Source organism: Podarcis melisellensis (assembly GCF_964234715.1).
Source record: "Podarcis melisellensis genome assembly, chromosome: 3".
In the NCBI taxonomy this organism is placed as follows: Eukaryota; Metazoa; Chordata; class Lepidosauria; order Squamata; family Lacertidae; genus Podarcis; species Podarcis melisellensis.
This window is the reverse complement of record NC_138530.1, coordinates 102,164,134-102,183,414: the sequence shown is the minus strand read 5'-3', so window position 1 is coordinate 102,183,414 and position 19,281 is coordinate 102,164,134. Positions and strand designations below refer to the sequence as shown.

At 41.5% G+C, this 19,281-nt stretch overlaps 1 protein-coding gene across 1 annotated transcript in view; it reads right to left on the bottom strand.

Moving 5' to 3' along the window:
- Nucleotides 1–355: 355 nt before the first annotated feature.
- Nucleotides 356–19,281, bottom strand: part of APOB (apolipoprotein B) — a 47,293-nt gene continuing 28,367 nt past the window's right edge. Inside the window, exons 23-29 of the mRNA XM_081905882.1 lie at nucleotides 18,858–19,045; nucleotides 17,729–17,868; nucleotides 16,265–16,638; nucleotides 6,626–14,086; nucleotides 5,377–5,479; nucleotides 4,321–4,504; nucleotides 356–3,261 (exon numbers count right to left, since the gene is read on the bottom strand). Of these exons, the coding sequence (XP_081762008.1) occupies nucleotides 1,504–3,261; nucleotides 4,321–4,504; nucleotides 5,377–5,479; nucleotides 6,626–14,086; nucleotides 16,265–16,638; nucleotides 17,729–17,868; nucleotides 18,858–19,045 (10,208 nt within the window). The 3' untranslated portion in view covers nucleotides 356–1,503. The remainder of the gene's footprint in view (nucleotides 3,262–4,320; nucleotides 4,505–5,376; nucleotides 5,480–6,625; nucleotides 14,087–16,264; nucleotides 16,639–17,728; nucleotides 17,869–18,857; nucleotides 19,046–19,281) is intronic.

The following is a 19,281-nucleotide window of genomic DNA, read 5'->3' as shown; positions in this document are numbered from 1 at the left end:
CGGGCTGCCTCCTACCCAACGGAGTCAAAGACTCTTCACTGACCCTAGCCAGAGAATCCTGTGAGCAGAACCCCATAAACAAAATGGAGAAACAGTGATGGGATGGAGTTGATAGGGCTATTCTTGAAATTCTTTGGCTCCTCTGCCAAAGGTTTAGCTTCCAATAATGAGAATCGTTTTCTGAAGATGGGAGTCATCTCTGACAGACTTCGAACACACTTGCAAAATCCCTTTGTAACGAACCCAAAAAGTGTCCCAGGAAAAGAGAATGAAAAGAATATGATTCAAAGAAAACGAAACAGAAGAAACCTCCTTTCATAAATTAACAAGGTAAGGGGGAAAAAAATACAGAAGCTAGCAGAGTGAACTGTTTAATTAAAGGATACATATACACAACTTTTCTACTGACATTGCAAAACAAGTTTGTTCTGAGAAAAGAAAGAAGGGAACGGGAAAGGGTGGGAATCCTATTAGTCTGATCTCTGATATGTACAGTGTGTTCTAATGGCTAAATATAAAACCAAATAAATTATTAGGCCCAAATATTTTGCTTTCAGAAATTTCAGAATTTTCAAACTTAGGAATATTCACATGAGGCCTTCCTGCGAGGTTACCCAGAGAAGGCTCCTGCACTTTCAACAGCTGAGCAGCAAGAGAGTGTTCATTCTTGAAATACTGCCTCTAATGAACTTTGCCTATTTAAGTAGTACTGGCAGAGTAAAAACAGTGGGACAGCAGCCTGCTTCAGAACAAGGATCTGACAACCTCAGTTTAAGCTGAAGATTGCCTGAAACAATGGTGGGCCTTGGATTGAACCAAAAATAAAATATTCAACAATTAAAATAGAAATATAAAAATAATGGTTGTACAAACCAGAAAATACTAACATGGTTGACGAGAAAAAGGGAAACTATGTTGACAAGTACAGTGCTTGACCCTTGACTGGTTAGAGGACTATTTAGGGCACAAAAGAAACTTAATGTTTAGCTTTGTAGACAGATCAATTTTACTCACTGATGATGCCTTTGTTTTGTTTTATGGAGAATGCACATTCCAACCCAACATGTATGCTTCTGCCTATTTCCTCCTGTTACTTGCCTAATTAAAATTTATTTATAGTTCACATTCTTAAACTGGGTTCTTAGGCTGACTTTTTCATCACATGCTATTTCTTGTTCCATTGGGTTCTCATCTTCCATTGAAGCAATTTTCAAAACGTTTTGCTCCATTTGAAGCCTCTGTAAAGGCTTCCATTAAAAAATACTGGATTATGACCTATGACCTAAAAGAAAACTGGTTTCAATGAAAGGACGCTAAAATGTCACAAAGAATTAATTTATTGGCTTTTGAAAAGCATTAGACTAACCCACAAATTATTCCGTTTTCATTTACAAATGCCAAATTCAAACAAATAGCTTTCTGATGTTCCAAGAGCAATGATTGCCGCTGGTTTTAAATATGGCGTGGTAAAAGCTTGCACTACCTTGCTTTCTCTTTGTCCGTTCAAGATTGCAAGCGCTTCTGTACATTTTCCTTGATCTGTTGCATGGTCAGTTGCCCAGCGCCGATCTGCTGATCAATGAAATATTGCAGATCCTCCCATTTCCTGGAGCTTTGTTCGACACCTTGCTGAATCAGTTCCCGTGTTATTTCCAGTTTCTTTCTCATATCTTCCTCACTGAGCTGGCTCATCTGATAAATGGTTGGCAAGTCAAATGGTTTTGGGATGTCTATCCTGAGCTCTCCTGGGCGGACAACGATATAGGGCCTCAGTGTGTCAGCTGTCGCTTGTTCAAACTGATCCAGAAGCTGTTGGAGGTACCGGAGGAATGCAGTATAGTTTTCTATTGTCAGGTCTATCAGGGTCTTAGTGTTAGCGATAAGCCTTGCATAAGAATCAGACAGGTGCTCATATGCCTCATTTACCTTTGCCTTGACTTTTTGGTTTTGTTCTGCAGCACTCTTCTTAGCAGCTTCCGACCAGTATAGAATCTTGTCATGAGCCGACTTGGAGAATTCAGTTTCATAGTTCTCCAAAAAATCTTTCACTTGATCTGTCAGGTGTGCAACCATGTCAGAAGCCCCACTGATCCATTTGGCATGCCATTCTACCACATCATTGATCAGACCCTTCAGCCAAGCCAACACCTTCTCTTCCACTTCGTAATATTTGACAGACCACCCAACAATGCTTGGGTCAAAATATTCCTCCCTCAGGGCTTTGATGCTTTGCAGCAAACGCTCTATCTCCACGGAACTAACCTGCGAAGTCTGCTGGATAAACTTTCCAACCTGCTGAGCGAAGTATCCTATATTGTTTGCTAACTCACTGAGTCCTTGCCGGATCTTGACCGAGAGTTGTCTTGCCTGGGCTTTTAAATGTTCATAGTTTTGGGCTTTCAAATTTGCAATCAGATCTTCTGCTGCTTTGAAAACTTGCTGAGTGACTTCCTTGAGCTCTCTTAGATATTGTGTGAAGTCAATCTTTTCAAGGGCAAGAAATAGGTTACTGACTCTATTTCTAACATGTGTTAGAAAGACCTTAATTTCATCAAGTATGTCACAAACTTTGAGGGTCTGGCCGGAAATTGGAATTTTAACCTCTAGTTCATTCGCATATGCATTCAGGTCATCAAAATATTCCTGCATTTTTGTGATGCAGAGCTCTGCGGTGTTTGCTAACTTCTCAGTGGCCATCACATAAAGTTCTTCACCAGTGTGCTCTCCGTCTACTCCTGGCACCTGGAATTTTGTTACCTTCAAGAATTCTATGGCAGAATCAATAAGACGCTTCACCCTTTTATGGTATTCTGCGATTATATTCATGGTGGCTTCAAAAAACTGGGCTCTGATTTGGTCATAGTCCATCTGGTTGGCTTGATCTGCAGCTTGGTGGTACATCTTCTTGGCTCTCTTCCTCAAGATTTCATATTCCCCAGTGACCTGGTTAGTTATGCCGTGCAGCCCCTGTTCCAGTTCGTTGATAGTGCTTAAAGTAGCTCTGTAAGACATGTCAGCATTATGTTTCAGGTTGTCCTTCAGCTTCAAGGTGGCAGTGTTGATCTCAATACCCATATGCTCATGGTGGTACTTGTTAACACAGTTGTACAAAGCACCGGCTATTTTAGGCACCTTCTCTTTTAAGCCTTCAAGTAGGTCTGTGGCAACATCCTCTTTCCAGTTGGCTTTGACTTGAATCAGTTCAGGATTTCGGAATGATATCTCGCTTTTAAAGACATTGACGACTTCCTGAGGGTTAGACTGCAAATGCAAAACACATTTTTAGGAACTGTCACTCACCCACTACTTTGCCAAGACAAGTCCAAGACAAGTCTTCCACTAATAGACTTATTTTGCACCAATGTTTATCATATCTGTGGTTATGGCTTATGCCTGTTTGCTGTGCCCTTCCTAAATTATTTATTTAAAAAATCAAATTTTTTATTAATTTTCCAAAGATTTTTAAAACACAAACACACAAACATACATCCTATTTAAATCTTGGTAACATTATTTAGTGACTTCCTCAAATCCCCTTGGTTGAATTTTGTTATATATCATTTTAACAGTTTTCCAAACTCAATTTTCTCAGAAAATTTAACTTAGTCACTTGACATCTTTCATTCTTTCAGATTTGTCTTTAAACATCTTAAATTGTTTCCTAACACACTTAAATCCTAAGCCTATCTAAATTATTAAATAATTTCAGTCAACCCAAGGACACTAAAATATGGGAAATAAAAAGTAACATGAAACAAAAATTTGACAGAATATGACCCCGGTGTATAGATATAGCTTCTTTTTGCAGTAATCATTTATAATTTAAAAATCCAATGGCGAATTATCAGGGATGATGGGAGTTGTAGTCCAACAACTTGGGGGAGGGGCAACAGATAGGAGAAGCCTGCATTCGGCTAACATCTACAAATAAGTTAAAAGTGGCCTTAGAAAAACACATCTTAGTCTTCCCCTCATGGTACTGCTAGAAGTCTGGCGACACATTCAAATTCTGAAAAACTCAGCTTACGCTGAGGAGGCGAAAAAGGGAAGCAGAGCAACTATGCTGTGGCAAATGGAAAGACAGACCCCAAATGGAAAGACAGATCCCTTTGTCACAGAGCAGCCTATTCTCACCACACCTCTGTTCCTGGTGTGAACAGGCCCAAATCAGTTAACAGGGACCTCACAATACAGGACTGTCACAATAAAACCTGACTTCCCCGTCTTCTGCCTTCAAACCCATCTATCATAAAGATGGGCACTGTGCCAGTAGTAAGTTCATGATCCAAAAGCACACGGCCTAATTCTGGCCATGCTTACCAGAGTTTGGTAGAAAACCTCGCCCTTGAAAGTATCCGTATCCAGACTGATGAGAGAGCCAAGGGTTCCAGCTGAAGATGAAGATATTGAGGTAGCAACTCTGGCGGTCTGTTCATGGAAACGCACTTGAACATCAGTGAAGGTTGGGCTGGTGACATCCAGAGATATCGTGTAGTCAGTGGTTCTAAAGCAGGCAGAATCAATCAGAGAAAAGGTAATTATTAATTATTATTAATTTAAAAATACAGTTGATTTTAAATGAATGTCTATCTCAGAAGACTTAGAATGATAGAATTGGAGAGTGGGAAGGGAAGCTGAGGATCCCATCCAGGGCTTTTTAAAAAACAACAACTGGAGCTCAGCTCTGGCACCTCTCAGGTGGGTGTCATTGCCAAGTTCATGGTGAGCTCTAGCATCTCTTTTCTAGAAAAATTGCACTGGAATCATCTAATCCAACTCCCTGCTATGCAGGAACATGCAGCTGTCCCATACGGGGATTGAACCTGCAACCTTGTCATGATCTGGGCCATGTTCTTACCAACTGAGCTATCCAGGCACTCATTTGTTTATTATAAATATTTGTCCCCTGCCCTTCACAAAAATGCACAGTTAGAAGCACCATATTGGCTTTGCTGCTGGTGTGGTTGCCAACACCCCACTCTCCCTCCCAGCAAGCAGCAGGAGACCCAGCTGCCAGGAAACCAGTGAAGTGATTCTGCCCCACTTTGGAATAAAGTCTCATATCTGGTGATGGAATCCACAAAAAGACCTTGCGTGATAGGCAATTTTGTCAAACACAGAGTAAACCCACTGAATATGACTTAGTTGACTATCACCTCCTGTTTTCAAATCTCAAAGTAGAGCAGATGGCACCTTCAGACATGTTTCCTTGGATGTCATTCCCTCCCTTCTCCCATTTTGGGGGGGAGAGAGGGTTGTTAGGAGCACACCAAGTGAAAGGACAACATTTAGCACACATTTTATAATGGCCATAGCTCATTGAATTGGGATTCCCTATAGAGTGTGCCTTTTAGGTTGACGAAAACAAGTCCTTACCCATTTTCTAGTACAGTGAGACGCTCTTTATATTCTGCACTCAGATCACGATGCACAAAATGGCTGTTTCCTTCGATGTTGTTACCTTTGTAGATCCACACACCTATGAAGAAAAGGTTGCACACAGGTGAAATTATAGCTAACGTAAATGGAGCCTGCATTGAAAGTCTAGGGCTGAGATCATGTGTACTCAACATCTCACTTTTCCATTAAATAATAAACTGCTGCACTGAATGCAGAAGTTTTTGTCATTGGTTTCTACATTTTACAGGATCTGCTGCAGCTATTATAGAGAGCTGTTCTACTGCATAGACTCATCTGTAAACTAGGGGCTCATCTATAGGTGTTGCTTAATGGGGATAGAAAGCTTCCTGTACCTCCATCTTTGTCCATTTGAGGTGCTCCTCAAAATCATGGCATTCCCATACTTTTTCCTCTCCATGGAGGATCCTTTTTGGAGTATCTCCATACCAGAGATACTCCAAAAAGGAGAGGGCATAAGAAAATGTGTTTTGAGGAAGGGGAAAGTGCAAAAGGCAGTGACTCGGAGGAGAACAATGGATATTCCTGGTTCAAATGTCCCTCTATGAGTCAAAATCTTCCTCTAGCCTTAAACTACCTAGTTGACCTTTCATATTTGGTCCCTGGCCACCTCCAACAGCAATATGTGATTACATAATAATGTTAGTCTGCCTTATGGGACAGCTGAAAATATTACTGAAAATATTGGTGAAACTCTTTTAAAAATTGAAGTATAATTCCTATTACTTCAGATACTGCCTGAAGTAGTATCAGATTCCTAGCACACTCTTTCATTTTCCTTCCACAATGTAGCTTTTTTATTTCATTCTTTTGGTATAGTGTGTACCTTTTGACTGAGGTACAGTGGTTTTGATATGAAGATAAGTAAATGGGAAGAAGTTTATGGAAGGAAAGTGGCCTGACTACTAAAAGCTGCCTGTGTACCCCGAAAAGCTTCCTCAAAGGTTCGGGCAGCAACTTCTGAACAGTATGGAAGGAGGGGTGAGGGGTGCTGGGAGAGGGGGTGGAATCACCCAAAATTTAGTGAAGGCATCTTCCATTCACAGGTTGTTGTTGTTGTTTTGAGAGAATGCAGGTGGCTGGAGAGGATGGAACACACTTCCCTTGCAAAGAACTTCCCTCAGGATCCAAGACACCTAAAACTTTTATCTATCTCTATCTCTATCTCTATCTATATCTATATCTACATCTATATCTAATATCTTACCTTTTAGATCATAGGCCAGGAACTGCAGTGGTGAATATGCAGTAAAATCAATGGAATGGTTGAAAGAGTCTTTATGGTTCTTGAAATCTGTTTTCCAGGTGGTACTGTACAATGGTGAAGCAGCTTTGAAAGAAACACCTAAAACTCCAAAAGTGGGGATGTAGATTCCAGCAGGGAAGGAGATTTTAATGGCTGGGATTTCAATCTGCTGTTCAGGAATAGTAATCGTAGGCAACTCAAAGTCAGCTATCTTCTTGGCTGCAGCGCTGAAGTCCACAAAGATTTTACCCAGAGAAAGGGTCTTTGGAAGAGTATATTCAGATACAGTTAATAGCTTCTCAGGTATAGTCACCTCAAAGTAGGGAATTTTATATTCTTTCAAGCTGGTCACTACATCGTACTGAGGAAAGTGAATTTTTGGAAGTGATGGAAATCCAATGTGAAATGGCGTGGTGGTCAGTCTTTGGGGGATTTTGATATCCCGTAAGTTAATTTCAGGAATTGTGAATGTAAATCCATCCGTCAGCTGGTTGACATTTATGGGGATAAAGTACCCATCTTCATTTTTTGTGTATACGAAGGATGTTGACACATTTAAGTATTGCCTTTCTCCAGGACTTGTGGTGTCATCTAATTTCAAGATCTGCCATAAGCTCTTGTCATAAACTGGCAGCACAAGGCCTCTGAGGAACGCTACATGACCTCCCAAAGAACTGGACAGGTCAAAATGAGCTTCTGTGTCGTCATTCGATAACTGCATGTGATGTCCAAGGAAGAGGGAGAGGGTTTGGCCTTCGATCTTCCACTCAATCTTCTGATTCTCACTGTTGGTGGCAACGGAAAAGTCTTGATTAACTGAAGTCTCACCGAAGAAATTATTTGGTTGGCTAGCTTGTATCTGAAGACGCACGGACATACTTCCAGGCTCTACTTCTAAAGTCACTTTGCAGTTCTGATGTCCTTCAGTTCTGACAATTGGATAATATTTCAGATGATTTTCTCCATTGTGGTCCCATAATGCATAAAGACGACGAGTGGATGCTTCAATGGCAACATTTTCTTTTGTGTCAAACTTCCAGATTCCATCAATGTCAGAGCTGGTCTCAAATTTGACTGAGGAACGAGCACCTTTAGCATTTAGGTAGGCATCTGCTTCATGAACCAACTTTCCAGAAAATGGTTTTCTCTTGTGAAGTACTCCGTTGATGAAAGCATTGGTTGAAGTATCTACAGATATATAAGATACAATGCTTTCCAAGGTGGCCTTGTGGACAATTGCTCCTTCAGCAGTGGCACCACGAGTGTCAAGAGCGTAGTTTAGATTAATTGCTGAGGAAATGACTGGCTTTGATTTAGCATTTCCCTTAAGCTCCTGCCTAAAATTCATGTTCAAGCCTGGCATGCTGCTTTTTGCTGTGGTAATCACTGAAGCTTCTATATTTCTCCTGGTGAGACTGATGGTGCTGTCGTGGTTCCCCACTATGAATTTGTTGTTCAGGGATAATGCAGTCGCTAGCTTCAACCCTCTTTTCCTTGTGAGGCTGGTTGTTCCGTCCAATTTATATTGCAGGGCATCAATCACAGAAGTGGAGGATGAACTCAAGCGAGCAACGATATCAGATTGGTTAAAAAGGCCAGCATTTGTGTTCAGGGTAATCACACTAGATTTGAATGAAAATTCATAGGTAATATTTCCCATGGCTGGAATGTAGATTCTGTTTAAAGGCGAGTGTGCTCGATAGCTGGGAAGCTTAAGAGTCTGCAGACCTTGGGGAACGTGAAGGACTGGTAACTCCAATGATGGAAGGACCAATGTATAGGATGGCACTGAAAACCCAACAAGTGGGACTGTGAAACTTGGAGTGCTCATTTCTTTAGGGATCACATAGCCAAAAGCTGGGAGCTCAGCAGTAAAAGGAGATACCTCAATGTTGACCACTGGAACAGTGTACCCTGGAATCCTGAATGTCTGTGGGACTTTGTTAACTGAAGTATCTATTTTGTACTTGTCAAACTTGGTCTTGGCTTGGTTATAGGACTCGGTCAGGAATGCTAAGGTGTTGTCTCTACCTTTCTCAAAGTGCCTGTTGAAGGTTGCAATGTACTGATTCAGGGCTTGGTGTACTCCATCCAAAGGAATTTGAAACGAGTGCATATTTTTGTTCTTCTTGTACTGAGCTTTCAGGTTTAAATCAAATGATTGCTTTGTAGTCTTCAGTAAATTCTTCAGCCCTGAGTCCTCCCACAGAGAGTATCCTTGCACGTGGGGTGTCTTGATGCCCATGATAGATTGTTCAGGAAACGAGAGGGGATTTTTTAGGAACTCCAAGTTAGCATCACCATTCATGGACACAGAAGCCTCTATACTTTCTTCGTTGTTACCAGCAGACATGTTATGGACGTATCTGTATTGATTAAATCTGCCCTCAGCTGCCCAGCTAACTTGTTGAGTGGAGGGACTCAGTGCCAGTATATAATTATTCACAAGCTCGATTTTGCCGACTATTTTCATTGGGAAGCTAACTTTTACATTCATGTTATTATTTGTTGATGTGCTCAGTTCAAAGGGCTGCACCAAGAAGTTCACATCATTATTTATAGTCCCAGATATGCGTCCGTTCAACTTAGCATTGTGTGTGCCCCTTAGTTCTGTTTTGAGCTCTGCAAGATTCCCTGTGCCTTGCACATTTAAGTCACTACGTCCCAGCTGTGGAGATTCTACTACAGATTGAACTTCAAGCCTTGCAGAACTTGGTAGATTATATTCATACGCCAGTCTTTGGTCGACTCTCAAGTACTTATCATTGATCTTGTTTTGTGCTATGAATGAAGCTACAGATCCCCCTAAACCAAAGCTGACACTTGATTCATGGGTTCCTTCACCAGAGTAATCAAAGGCTGTCCATTTCCAGTCTCCTCTGCCAATGGAAGTAGCTGATATGCGTCCTGCTTCTAGTGCTGTTTTTATTTCATTACTTAATTCTGCTTGGCTGCTGAAATTTGGAATATATAGCCTGTGTCTGTAGGTTGTCCTGCTCTCTATGGAAATCTTCTTCTGGAGGCTGCCAGTTAATTGGTTGTACAGATCTATAGAGTTACGCTCAGTATGGAATTTTGCTGTAGTTTCTGCATTTCCCCGAACAGAAGTCCCCAAAAATGTTATTTCACCTGCATGAATAGCATCAATGTACATGTGGGAGAACTTCAGGCTGTCTCTTAGGATTAACTGCTGCATCTCGGGAGCTGAGAGACTTGTATCTGCAGTCATTTCAAAAGCAAGGCAGTTGATTTTGGAAGTTGCTACTGCTGAAATAGACCCCAAAAACTGTGGGCTGTGGGCAAAAGCTGTTGTGTTCTTAAAAGCACCATTAGTAGTCAACGTGAAGAAGGGAGAGGTTACTTTGAAAGCACCAGACAATCTTCCAAATGTAGGGACCATCACAGAGTGTGGAATGCGGGGCAGCTGGAATTCTGGAATTTGGATCTCTGGGAACTGGAATTCATTCAAATTTAGTTTTGGGATCAGTAATTCAGGTATTTGGAGTTCAGGGAAATTCATTTCTGGGAAAGAATAGTCAGAAAAATACATATCTTTCATCTTTATATCTTGGAAATACACATCAGCAGTTGGCAGCTGAAAGTCACTCGACATGATCTGGTCAATCGTCTTCACAATCTTCAGCTTGATGTCATTCAAATCAATTGTATAAGATGGCACCTTGAATGTATTTAGAATGGTGAACTCAGGAGTAGTAAATCTGACTGGAATTCTGATTTCTTTCAATTTCTTGAGGTTTACCTGATAAGATGGGACACGCAGGTCAGTTAGTGGAATAAGGAAATCTGGAGTTTGAAAGGTGGCTTCCCGCAAGACCCGGAGACTGACTTCAAAAGCTGGTATGTTGATTATGCCTGCTCTGATCTCAGGAACTTTGAAACCAGTTTCAACAAAGTGGTTGAAACTGTCAGCCATAGTTTTTACATTGTATTGCTCAGCTAAAAGGGTAATCTTTTTTGAGGCAGTTTTCCATTGTTCATCTAGGAAGGTGATTATGGTGCTGTAGAGCTGGCTGAACTTCTCAAGGTATCCCCGGATTTCTAATGGGATATCCATTTGATAAATTCTCTCACGTGCATCTTCCAGGTACTCACAAGCTTTACTTTTCAGTTCACTTAATGCTGTTGAGCTTAGGAGATCACTAAGCCAGTTAAAGATGATGGCAAGTCTAGTGTCTTTTAGTTTCTGTATGTTCTGAGCAACCACAGCAGTGACATCTTTGATGTATTGTTTTGTAGCTTCCATTTTCTGAGGTAGCTCCAAGGCTTTGATTTCATCATTGATTTTCTGTGTTGTTTCCCGGATTTTGTTGTTTGTTTCATCTACAAATTTGTTGTAATCAAATGACTTCAGCTTCTTGATAACAAAATCGAGAAAGTTGTTGACTTCATCCACCAGATTTGTGTAATCAAATGATTGGAGCTGCCTAACAGCATCATCAATGAATTTCAGTACTTGGTTGAAGAATGATTTTATGTCAATTTTTTTCAGAGACAGGGTTAATTTCTGCATTGTTTCTCCAATTTTCTGTTGGTTATACAACTCAACTATTTTGTCCATTAGAACTTTGACCTGCTGATCAACTTTATAGTTCAAAATAAGTTCATGCATTTTGTTCCGAAGTATATTGATCTTCTCAGTCACTTTGTAGTCCTCCATATAATTTAGAAGAAGATCTTTAATTTGCTCCAGAATTTGATTAAGTTTTTGAATGGGAAAGGACACATTCAGCTTCTCTATAAGTGTTCTAATATCAATTGCCTCCACTTGCTGCTTCAAACTCTCTGCAATGCGTTGGGCATCTATATTCTGTATCTGTTTCTTCAGTTGATCTAGTTTTTCTTGCACTCGAGCTTTGATTTTGTACTCAGCATCCATATTTTGAACCCAAGCAGCAGCACTGCTTCCTATCTGGTTAAAGTCATACTGAGAGATGGCAGATTGCAGTTGATGAATTGTGTCAATCATTTTTTTACTGATTTCATATTGTCTGTCTATAACTTTCATTTTTTCAATAATCTGCTCAATAAGTTGCACAACAGCTGCCTTTAAGTCATAATTGCTCCTTATATACTTTTCAGTTTCAACCAGGAAAACCTGCAGTTTAGACAAAGCTGCCTGGAGATTAGTTTTGGCATTTTCCAAAGCAAGTTCAAGGTCATCCACTGTTATGCTGTAATCCTTTGCAAATGCATCCAGTTTCTCTTTCAGGTTGTTCACTTTGCTTTCCAGATCAAATGTCTTCACATAGTTATTAACCTGCTGGGGGATTTTATCTAATGCTGCCCTATATTTTCTCACAACCTGATCTATATTTACACCCTTCAGGTTCTTCTGAATAGATTTGAGTACAGCTAAGATGGACTGCCTCATTTGCTCATAGTAAGCTGGTAGCTTTTCCAAGAAGGGCAGATTGATGACATGCATGTTCTCATTCTTATCATACTTCACGGAAAGAGCAAGACCAAACTCTTGAGTCTGGGCTACATTTTCCCTTAAATCTAAAACATCAATTAAATTGACTCTCCCCCGGTTTGTGAATGGTATAGTTATAGGAAAGTCTAATACAGAAAGGTCTGCTAAGGTTTTTCCATCCAGCTCCACCCCAATAGTTTCTGCATCATTAAAAGCACTAAAATCTTGAGTGTACACATTATTGTTCAGCTGGCTCTTCATCTTCCATGTACTTCTTTGCTCAGATGGCGTAAAAAGAGCAGTGACCTTGTTCTCCAGTAATGTCTTGTACCTTTTCTCAGAACTGAAGCTGTGGCCAGTGGATCCCCGATAATCATGAGAAAGTGAGAAAGCAAGGGGTTCGACTTTTAGCAGGAATTTGCTGTACAGCTGTCCTGACTGCTCTCCCAAGATTGACAGCCTTCCATCCCCATTTGTATGCATGTCAACAGTGACAGTAAATGGGGCTGCAACAGATCGTATTGCATTGGAAAAGGTTAGGGATTTTGAGTCACAGTTTGTGTTGATGACGACCGACGAAGAGAGACCTGCGACATCCAAGTTAACTCTGTGGGTGAGAGCTGCACCTTGAATACTTGCTACTGTGTCAGTCTTAACATGCGCCACCAGATCTGCATAGGTAAATGTATAGGCATGCTTCACTTCATCGCCGCTGTAGGCACCTTTCACATTGCCATCCAGATTAACCTTCAGGGGCTCAAGTTGTAACCGTGCGTTGTTGTTTAGATCAGCACTGCCAAATTTCAAGTCGTTGTTCACGCTGGCTGTGAGAGAATAGGGTTGCAGCTGGAAGTCCAGGTGGTGTTTGTGGGACTTGCCCGGACTGATGGTGTGGTCTAAATTGGAAGCGTAAGTCAAAGACAAGCCCACAATGTTCAGGTCATGAGTGTTTTCCAGCTTCATTCCTTTGTAGGACCCGATCAAGCTGTTTGCAAACCTCAGTCCCCCCTTGTTCACTCTGAAGGTTAAGGTGTTCTTGCTGTCTGCATCCAAAATGCTGCCTTGATATACACTTGTAAGCACGATTTCTGTGGGAGCCACTCTTCCATCCAAATCAAATTTTGCATTGTGTTTCCCAAAGTGTCCTCCTGTGTTGATCTTCACGGAAGCCCCAGTGATGCCAATCCGGGCATTCATTTCGTTCTCCAGTTTCAAAGGATTAAATTGTAGTGTTGTTGTTGCAGTGCTTGCCAGGCCATCGAGGTTAACACCTAATGTAGACTTGTGCTCAGCTTTGAGTCTTTCACCTTTCCCAGACATGTGGCTAATCAGCTCGACACCTTGGCCGTTAACAGAGCTCGAAATCAGGGCATAGCATTGGTTTTCTGCGTAATTGGCTTGGTACTCGGAGCGAAGCGCAGCTCCCTTTCTGTCCACAGAGAAGTCAAACTTGTTGGCAACTGCAAAGCTTCTGTGGTTTCCAGCGGTCTCAGAGGAAAACTTCAGCTGGCTGTTTTCATACTTCAAGGAAGCCGTGTTAGTCAGAAGACCATTCTGTACATTCGAGATGGACTTGACTGTCCATGGGCCACCTGTAAACCTGGCAGTCATCTGGTTAGTAGCCTGAAGCAAGGAAGAGTCAAACTTCAGATTGGATTCTCCTGCCCAAACGAGTTGGTTCACATCAAAGGTGCTTGACAGTGTGCCTGTGGTTTTAGCAAAGGCTGAAGCGACATTCAGTTGCCCTTCCACGTTTATGTTTTGAAGAAGCAAGTTGTTGCTCAATTCGGCATCTTCAGCATAAGACAGGGAAAACCGAGTACCCAGCGGGCTGGAAGTTACCAATGTGAGGGTCCTTCTGTTCACAGGAGTGGGTTCAAAATTGCCTGTTTCGCTAAATTTAAAATTTGAATTGAGGAGTTTGTGTTGCAGTGAACTTTCATAATTACAAGCCATGTTGTTCCCATCAAAACTTGCTTCTCCCTGACCTAGGGGTGGAGAGAGAAGAGAAAAGTACAATTAGCTTTTACAACTCCTACTAATACTACTACTACAACTACTACTACTAAATAAATAACTTGAGCTACTGTGCCTTGCTGGAATATACTGCACACCTTTCTACATTCATAGGTCCTGCAAGCCAAATTCAAGAAATATACACTACTGCATGTTTACCTAGAAGTTAAGTTCCACTTTGATGGAACTTACTTGGAAATGTGTGTTGGATTAACTTGAATGGAACTTAAAGCCCACCATAGTTAAAAGCAAACATTTGGATTTTAGTCTGCAATCCTATGAAGACTTGCATTAAAAGCAAGGTTTATTGAGCTCAGTTGGGTATAGCTTACTTCTGTACTGACATTTTGGATTATTCCATTGAAGCCTTTAAGACACAGATGATAAGTGGGGTTTCTTAATTTAGCAACCAGACCGTCATTCAGTTAGCATTTAAGGTTTAACTAGGTTGTGGCTGTAGACCCCACCAATGGAAGCAACCGTAGAATTTACTGATGGAAGTAACTGTACAATTTACTTTCTCACCAGAGGTTTGTTTTTTTTTTTTTGGCTTGGTTTGGTTTTTAGATAATGGAAGCTGATGATATAGAAATACCTGTCCCTTTCAAATGGAGTCTCTTTTGCACTTTCATCAAAAGATTTTAATGTAAAGGAAGGGGAAAGTCCACAAGAACATACAGACTTTAAGTGTGGTACAATGGACAATGGGCTGGACTTGAATTCTGGATACCTGGATCCAGCTTTCCCCTTTCGTACTGGCTGCATTTGGACATACTACTAAAACAGATTTTAGCTTTACAGGAATGTGCCTTAGACTTGCAAACCCTCCCTTCCCCTCCTGTGTCATGGCCTAAGGGTACTGAAAGCTTTTGTTTTCATTTTCACCTAATTACACTTTATGTTGTATGCAAACTGATTGGTTTAGGAAAATAAACCAAGTTCAGACTGTGGTTTCTTATCACAGCTTGTGGCCTTAAACCAGTGTTTCCCAAACTTGTGTCTCCAGCTCTTTTTGAACTACAACTCCCATCATCCCTAGCTAGCAACACCGGTGGTCAGGGATGATGGGAATTGTAGTAAAAAAAAAACCCCAACAGCTGGAGACCCAAGTTTGGGATTACTGCCTTAAACCATAGTTCTAGGTAAAGGTAAAGGGACCCCTGACGATTAGGTCCAGTCATGGCCGACTCTGTGGTTGCGGCGCTCATCTCGCTTTATTGGCCGAGGGAGCCGGCGTACAGCTTCCGGGTCATGTGGCCAGCATGACAAAGCTGCTTCTGATGAAACCAGAGCAGCGCACGGAAATGCCATTTACCTTCCCACCAGAGCGGTACCTATTTATCTACTTGCACTTTGACATGCTTTCAAACTGCTAGGTTGGCAGGAGCAGGGACCGAGCAACAGGAGCTCAGCCCGTCGCGGGGATTCGAACCACCGACCTTCTGATCAGCAAGCCCTAAGTTCAGTGGTATAACCCGCAGCGCCACCTACATCCCTAAACCATAGTTCTAGGTTTCTACATAACAAATCACAGTCAGTTGAAAACAGAAGCAAAAGTTTCTGATCTTTTTGCAGCTGGACAGAAGCTCCTGAGACCGAAACTCATCTATGGAATATTAAGCTGTGGTTTAGCATCAGAACTCAGCCACTAAGTAGCCTTGGGTATGACATTATCTCTCAGCCTCATTTCCCCAGCTGAATAACAGTGACAGTTTCTCTCAACATTGTTCTAAAGGCAAACACAAAGAAGACTGCGGAAAACTTTGCAAAACAAAACTGCTATGTGACTATTGCATAGGATTTTTTCTTTATAGTGTTGCATGTTTAGTATAACCAATTAGGTAGATTAATGCACATGGGAGAATATGATCCGGCTGCCATAATTCCTTGCATGAACAGTCACAATATTGAGTAAGTCCCTGGTATCATACATTCACAAGGAACCTTGTGAGCATGGGCTTTATCAAACTCAAGAGGAGGCTTGGCCAAATATGAGTTATTCATTTTCTCATATTGACTCTTGATGCACAGAGAAATGAGCCTGTGACATATTTCTAGTAAAATGTATTGAACCAATGAGAAAACACAACACACGATTAATTACATAATATGCTCATAATCTCCACCACCACTCTGGAAGAGATTCTTACCTTGTACATTATATGAAAGTAGTTCCAAAACAGAGTCAGCTCTCACAAAGTAGTTTGTTCTTAGGCTGTAGACATCCTTTGTGGTGTTTGCCAAGGAGTAGGAACCTGACCAGTTGTAGTAATTGCTGTACATATTGGAAGAGATCTCGAAAGTGCCCAGCAAAGGCACCCGAAGTGTGTATGACTCTGGGATGGTGAAACGAGGAAGCCTGTACTCTTGAGAAGCCATGTTCCCTCCCATTGACTGCATTGCCATTTGAGACATTTCCAGAATCTTAGGCACTCTCATGTCGTAGGATGACCTGCCACCAAACGGCAGCGGAATGGTAATGACAGTACTCTCCTTGTTCCAAATGTATTTGATCTGGCCATCGCTGCAATAAAAAGTTACCCAGAATTAAGATCCCACAAAGTCCACAAAATAACACATGGTTGCACTTTGCCTAGGAAGCTGCCCTATTCTAGGTTGGATTTTTTCTTCATCCACCCCTGTATCCCCTGTATTTTTATCCTGTAAACTGTCCTGAGATCTTCGGATGAAAGGTGGTACATAAATTTAACCAGAAGCTTTTTTTACTAGGAATTTTAGGTGCAGAGATATCAAAGAAGCAGAAACGATTATTCATGTACGCAGCGACAGCAGCACGGATACTAGTGGCCCAGAGATGGAAAGGAGATAAAGTCCCAAACACAGATGAATGGTTGATGCAGATGACGGACTACGCGGAAATGGCGAAAATGGCCGGGAAAATCAGAAAGCAGGGAGAGAGGAGCTTTAATAAGGAATGGGAGAAACTGACAAATTACCTAAGAGAACACTGTAAACAATCTGAAAACTTTGGCAGGATTTGAGTAATGCTTGTAATGTACTATAAACTTCGGTAAAAATGGATTATTTTAAGAAAAACAGAGAAAATATACGATGCAGCTGAAAAACATTGAAAATGGAAACCAGGGAAGGATGGAGGGAAGTCCAAGGATTCGGGCGATCCTAAATGTTAATGATTATGTTTAATGTTTGAATTTAAATATGTAGTGTAAAACTGAATTTTTATAAATAAATAAATAACCAATACTCTCTGGGATCTCTGGCAGAGAGTCTTTCCTATGATGTGCTATCTGGAATGAAGTGGAGATGCTAGGGCTTGAACATGAGATAAAAAGCATGTTATCTGCCCTGAGCTATCGTCCCTTCCCAAATTCCAGACTGCACTCCCCTTGTATACTCCCCTTATTCAACATGTGGTAATTTTAGCAGAAAGCTGACAAGAGCGATCAAAGCGCAAGACAATGGGTGACCATTTTTTCTAGAAACATGGTTCTGATCCAGGCATTTGTCGTAAACTGCATCTTGCACCAGTGTATCTTGTATAAGAACAATTTGCCCTTAGTAATGAGGCTCAGCTTCAAGGCCACAAAGGGTCCTTGTCAGCACCAAATAAGACATGTCATCTGTCACTTTACCTTTTTAAGAAAAGCTCCTCCGGGATGGCAAGAAGTTCCATGTTCTGAAAATTGAGCTCCTGGAGTCCGCTTAACTTATCCTGTAGATTTTTCGCATAAGGAACGTTCTTGGAAGCCTGCTGTAACCAGGTATTGCTTGCCTGAAAGATCAGAGTAAAATATCAAGCGACAAAGAGCCTTGTGATCAGAAAAGTTGAAATGAGCAAATAATAATAATAATAATAATAATAATAATAATAATAATAATAATAAATAATTTTATTTATACCCCACCCTCCCCAGCCAGAGCCAGGCTCAGGGCAGCTAACACCTGTAAAATTACAGTAAAAACAAAATAGGAAAGAAAAAAAACCAACCCAATTTAAAATACAGGTTAAAATGCAATTTAAAATACAGCCTCATTTTAAAAATAGCCCATAGATCAAAACCATAAGGAGAGGGAAACATAAGGGTCAGACTGAGTCCAAACCAAAGGCCAGGCGGAACAGCTCTGTCTTGCAGGCCCTGCGGAAAGATGTCAAGTCCCGCAGGGCCCTAGTCTCTTGTGACAGAGTGTTCCACCAAGTCGGGGCTAGTACTGAAAAAGCCCTGGCCCTAGTTGAGACCATTCTAACCACCTTGCAACTTGGGACCTCCAAAATGTTGTCATTTGTGGACCTTAAGGTCCTCCAAGAGGTATACCAGGAGAGGCAGTTCCGTAGGTACCCTAACCCACTCTAACCCACCTGCCTAGTACCCCTAGTACTGAAACACAATGCAAGCAGTCACATTCTAGCCCATGGGTCGGCAAACTAAGGCCTGGGGGCCAGATCCGGCCCAGTTGCCTTCTGGATCAGGCCCACAGACGGACCGGGAATCACTGCTTGGATCAGCGTGGATCTGATTGTTTGGGCTGTACCAGCGCACATGCGTTCGGCGGCGCCCCCTCCCTCCCTCCCTCCTCTTGGCTGCCTTCTTGCTTTCTGAGCATTTGAGATTACTGGATCTTTTTTCTTACCTGGTCTTTGCTTCTCCCAAACTAATTAATCATGTACTCATAGGTCGTTCTCACTGGAATCACCTACATCTCTCATCAGCCTGATTCAGAGCCATATGAAAAGTATGTTCTATGACAAATAACTCCACTTACTACTATAAAGTTTGAAAAAATATGCCGGACTGTCATATCTGTATTGGCTACTCGCTGGTCCAAGAGATTGTTGGCATGCTTCTGCAAAGTCTTCGAATAATCTGCAAAGTCTACGGGTAGTGTGGCTGACATTTTCTTCAGGGCTGCACTCTGGCCTGATTTCCACTGCACTTCGATCTTCTCATTATCTAAGGCAGAATGACAAATGTCACCTTATTGTTTCCCATGGAGTCCAGTTTGCAAAGTTGAAAAAAACCAACACCAAAACCCTCCATTGACATGTGGTGGAGGAACTTGCATGGAACCCAAACCATAAAGACCCAAGCTGCCTTATAGTGAGACTGGTCATTGGTTCATCTAATTCAGCATTGTCCATATTGGCAGGAGGCAACTGCCCAGGGTCCCATATAGACATGTTTCTAAG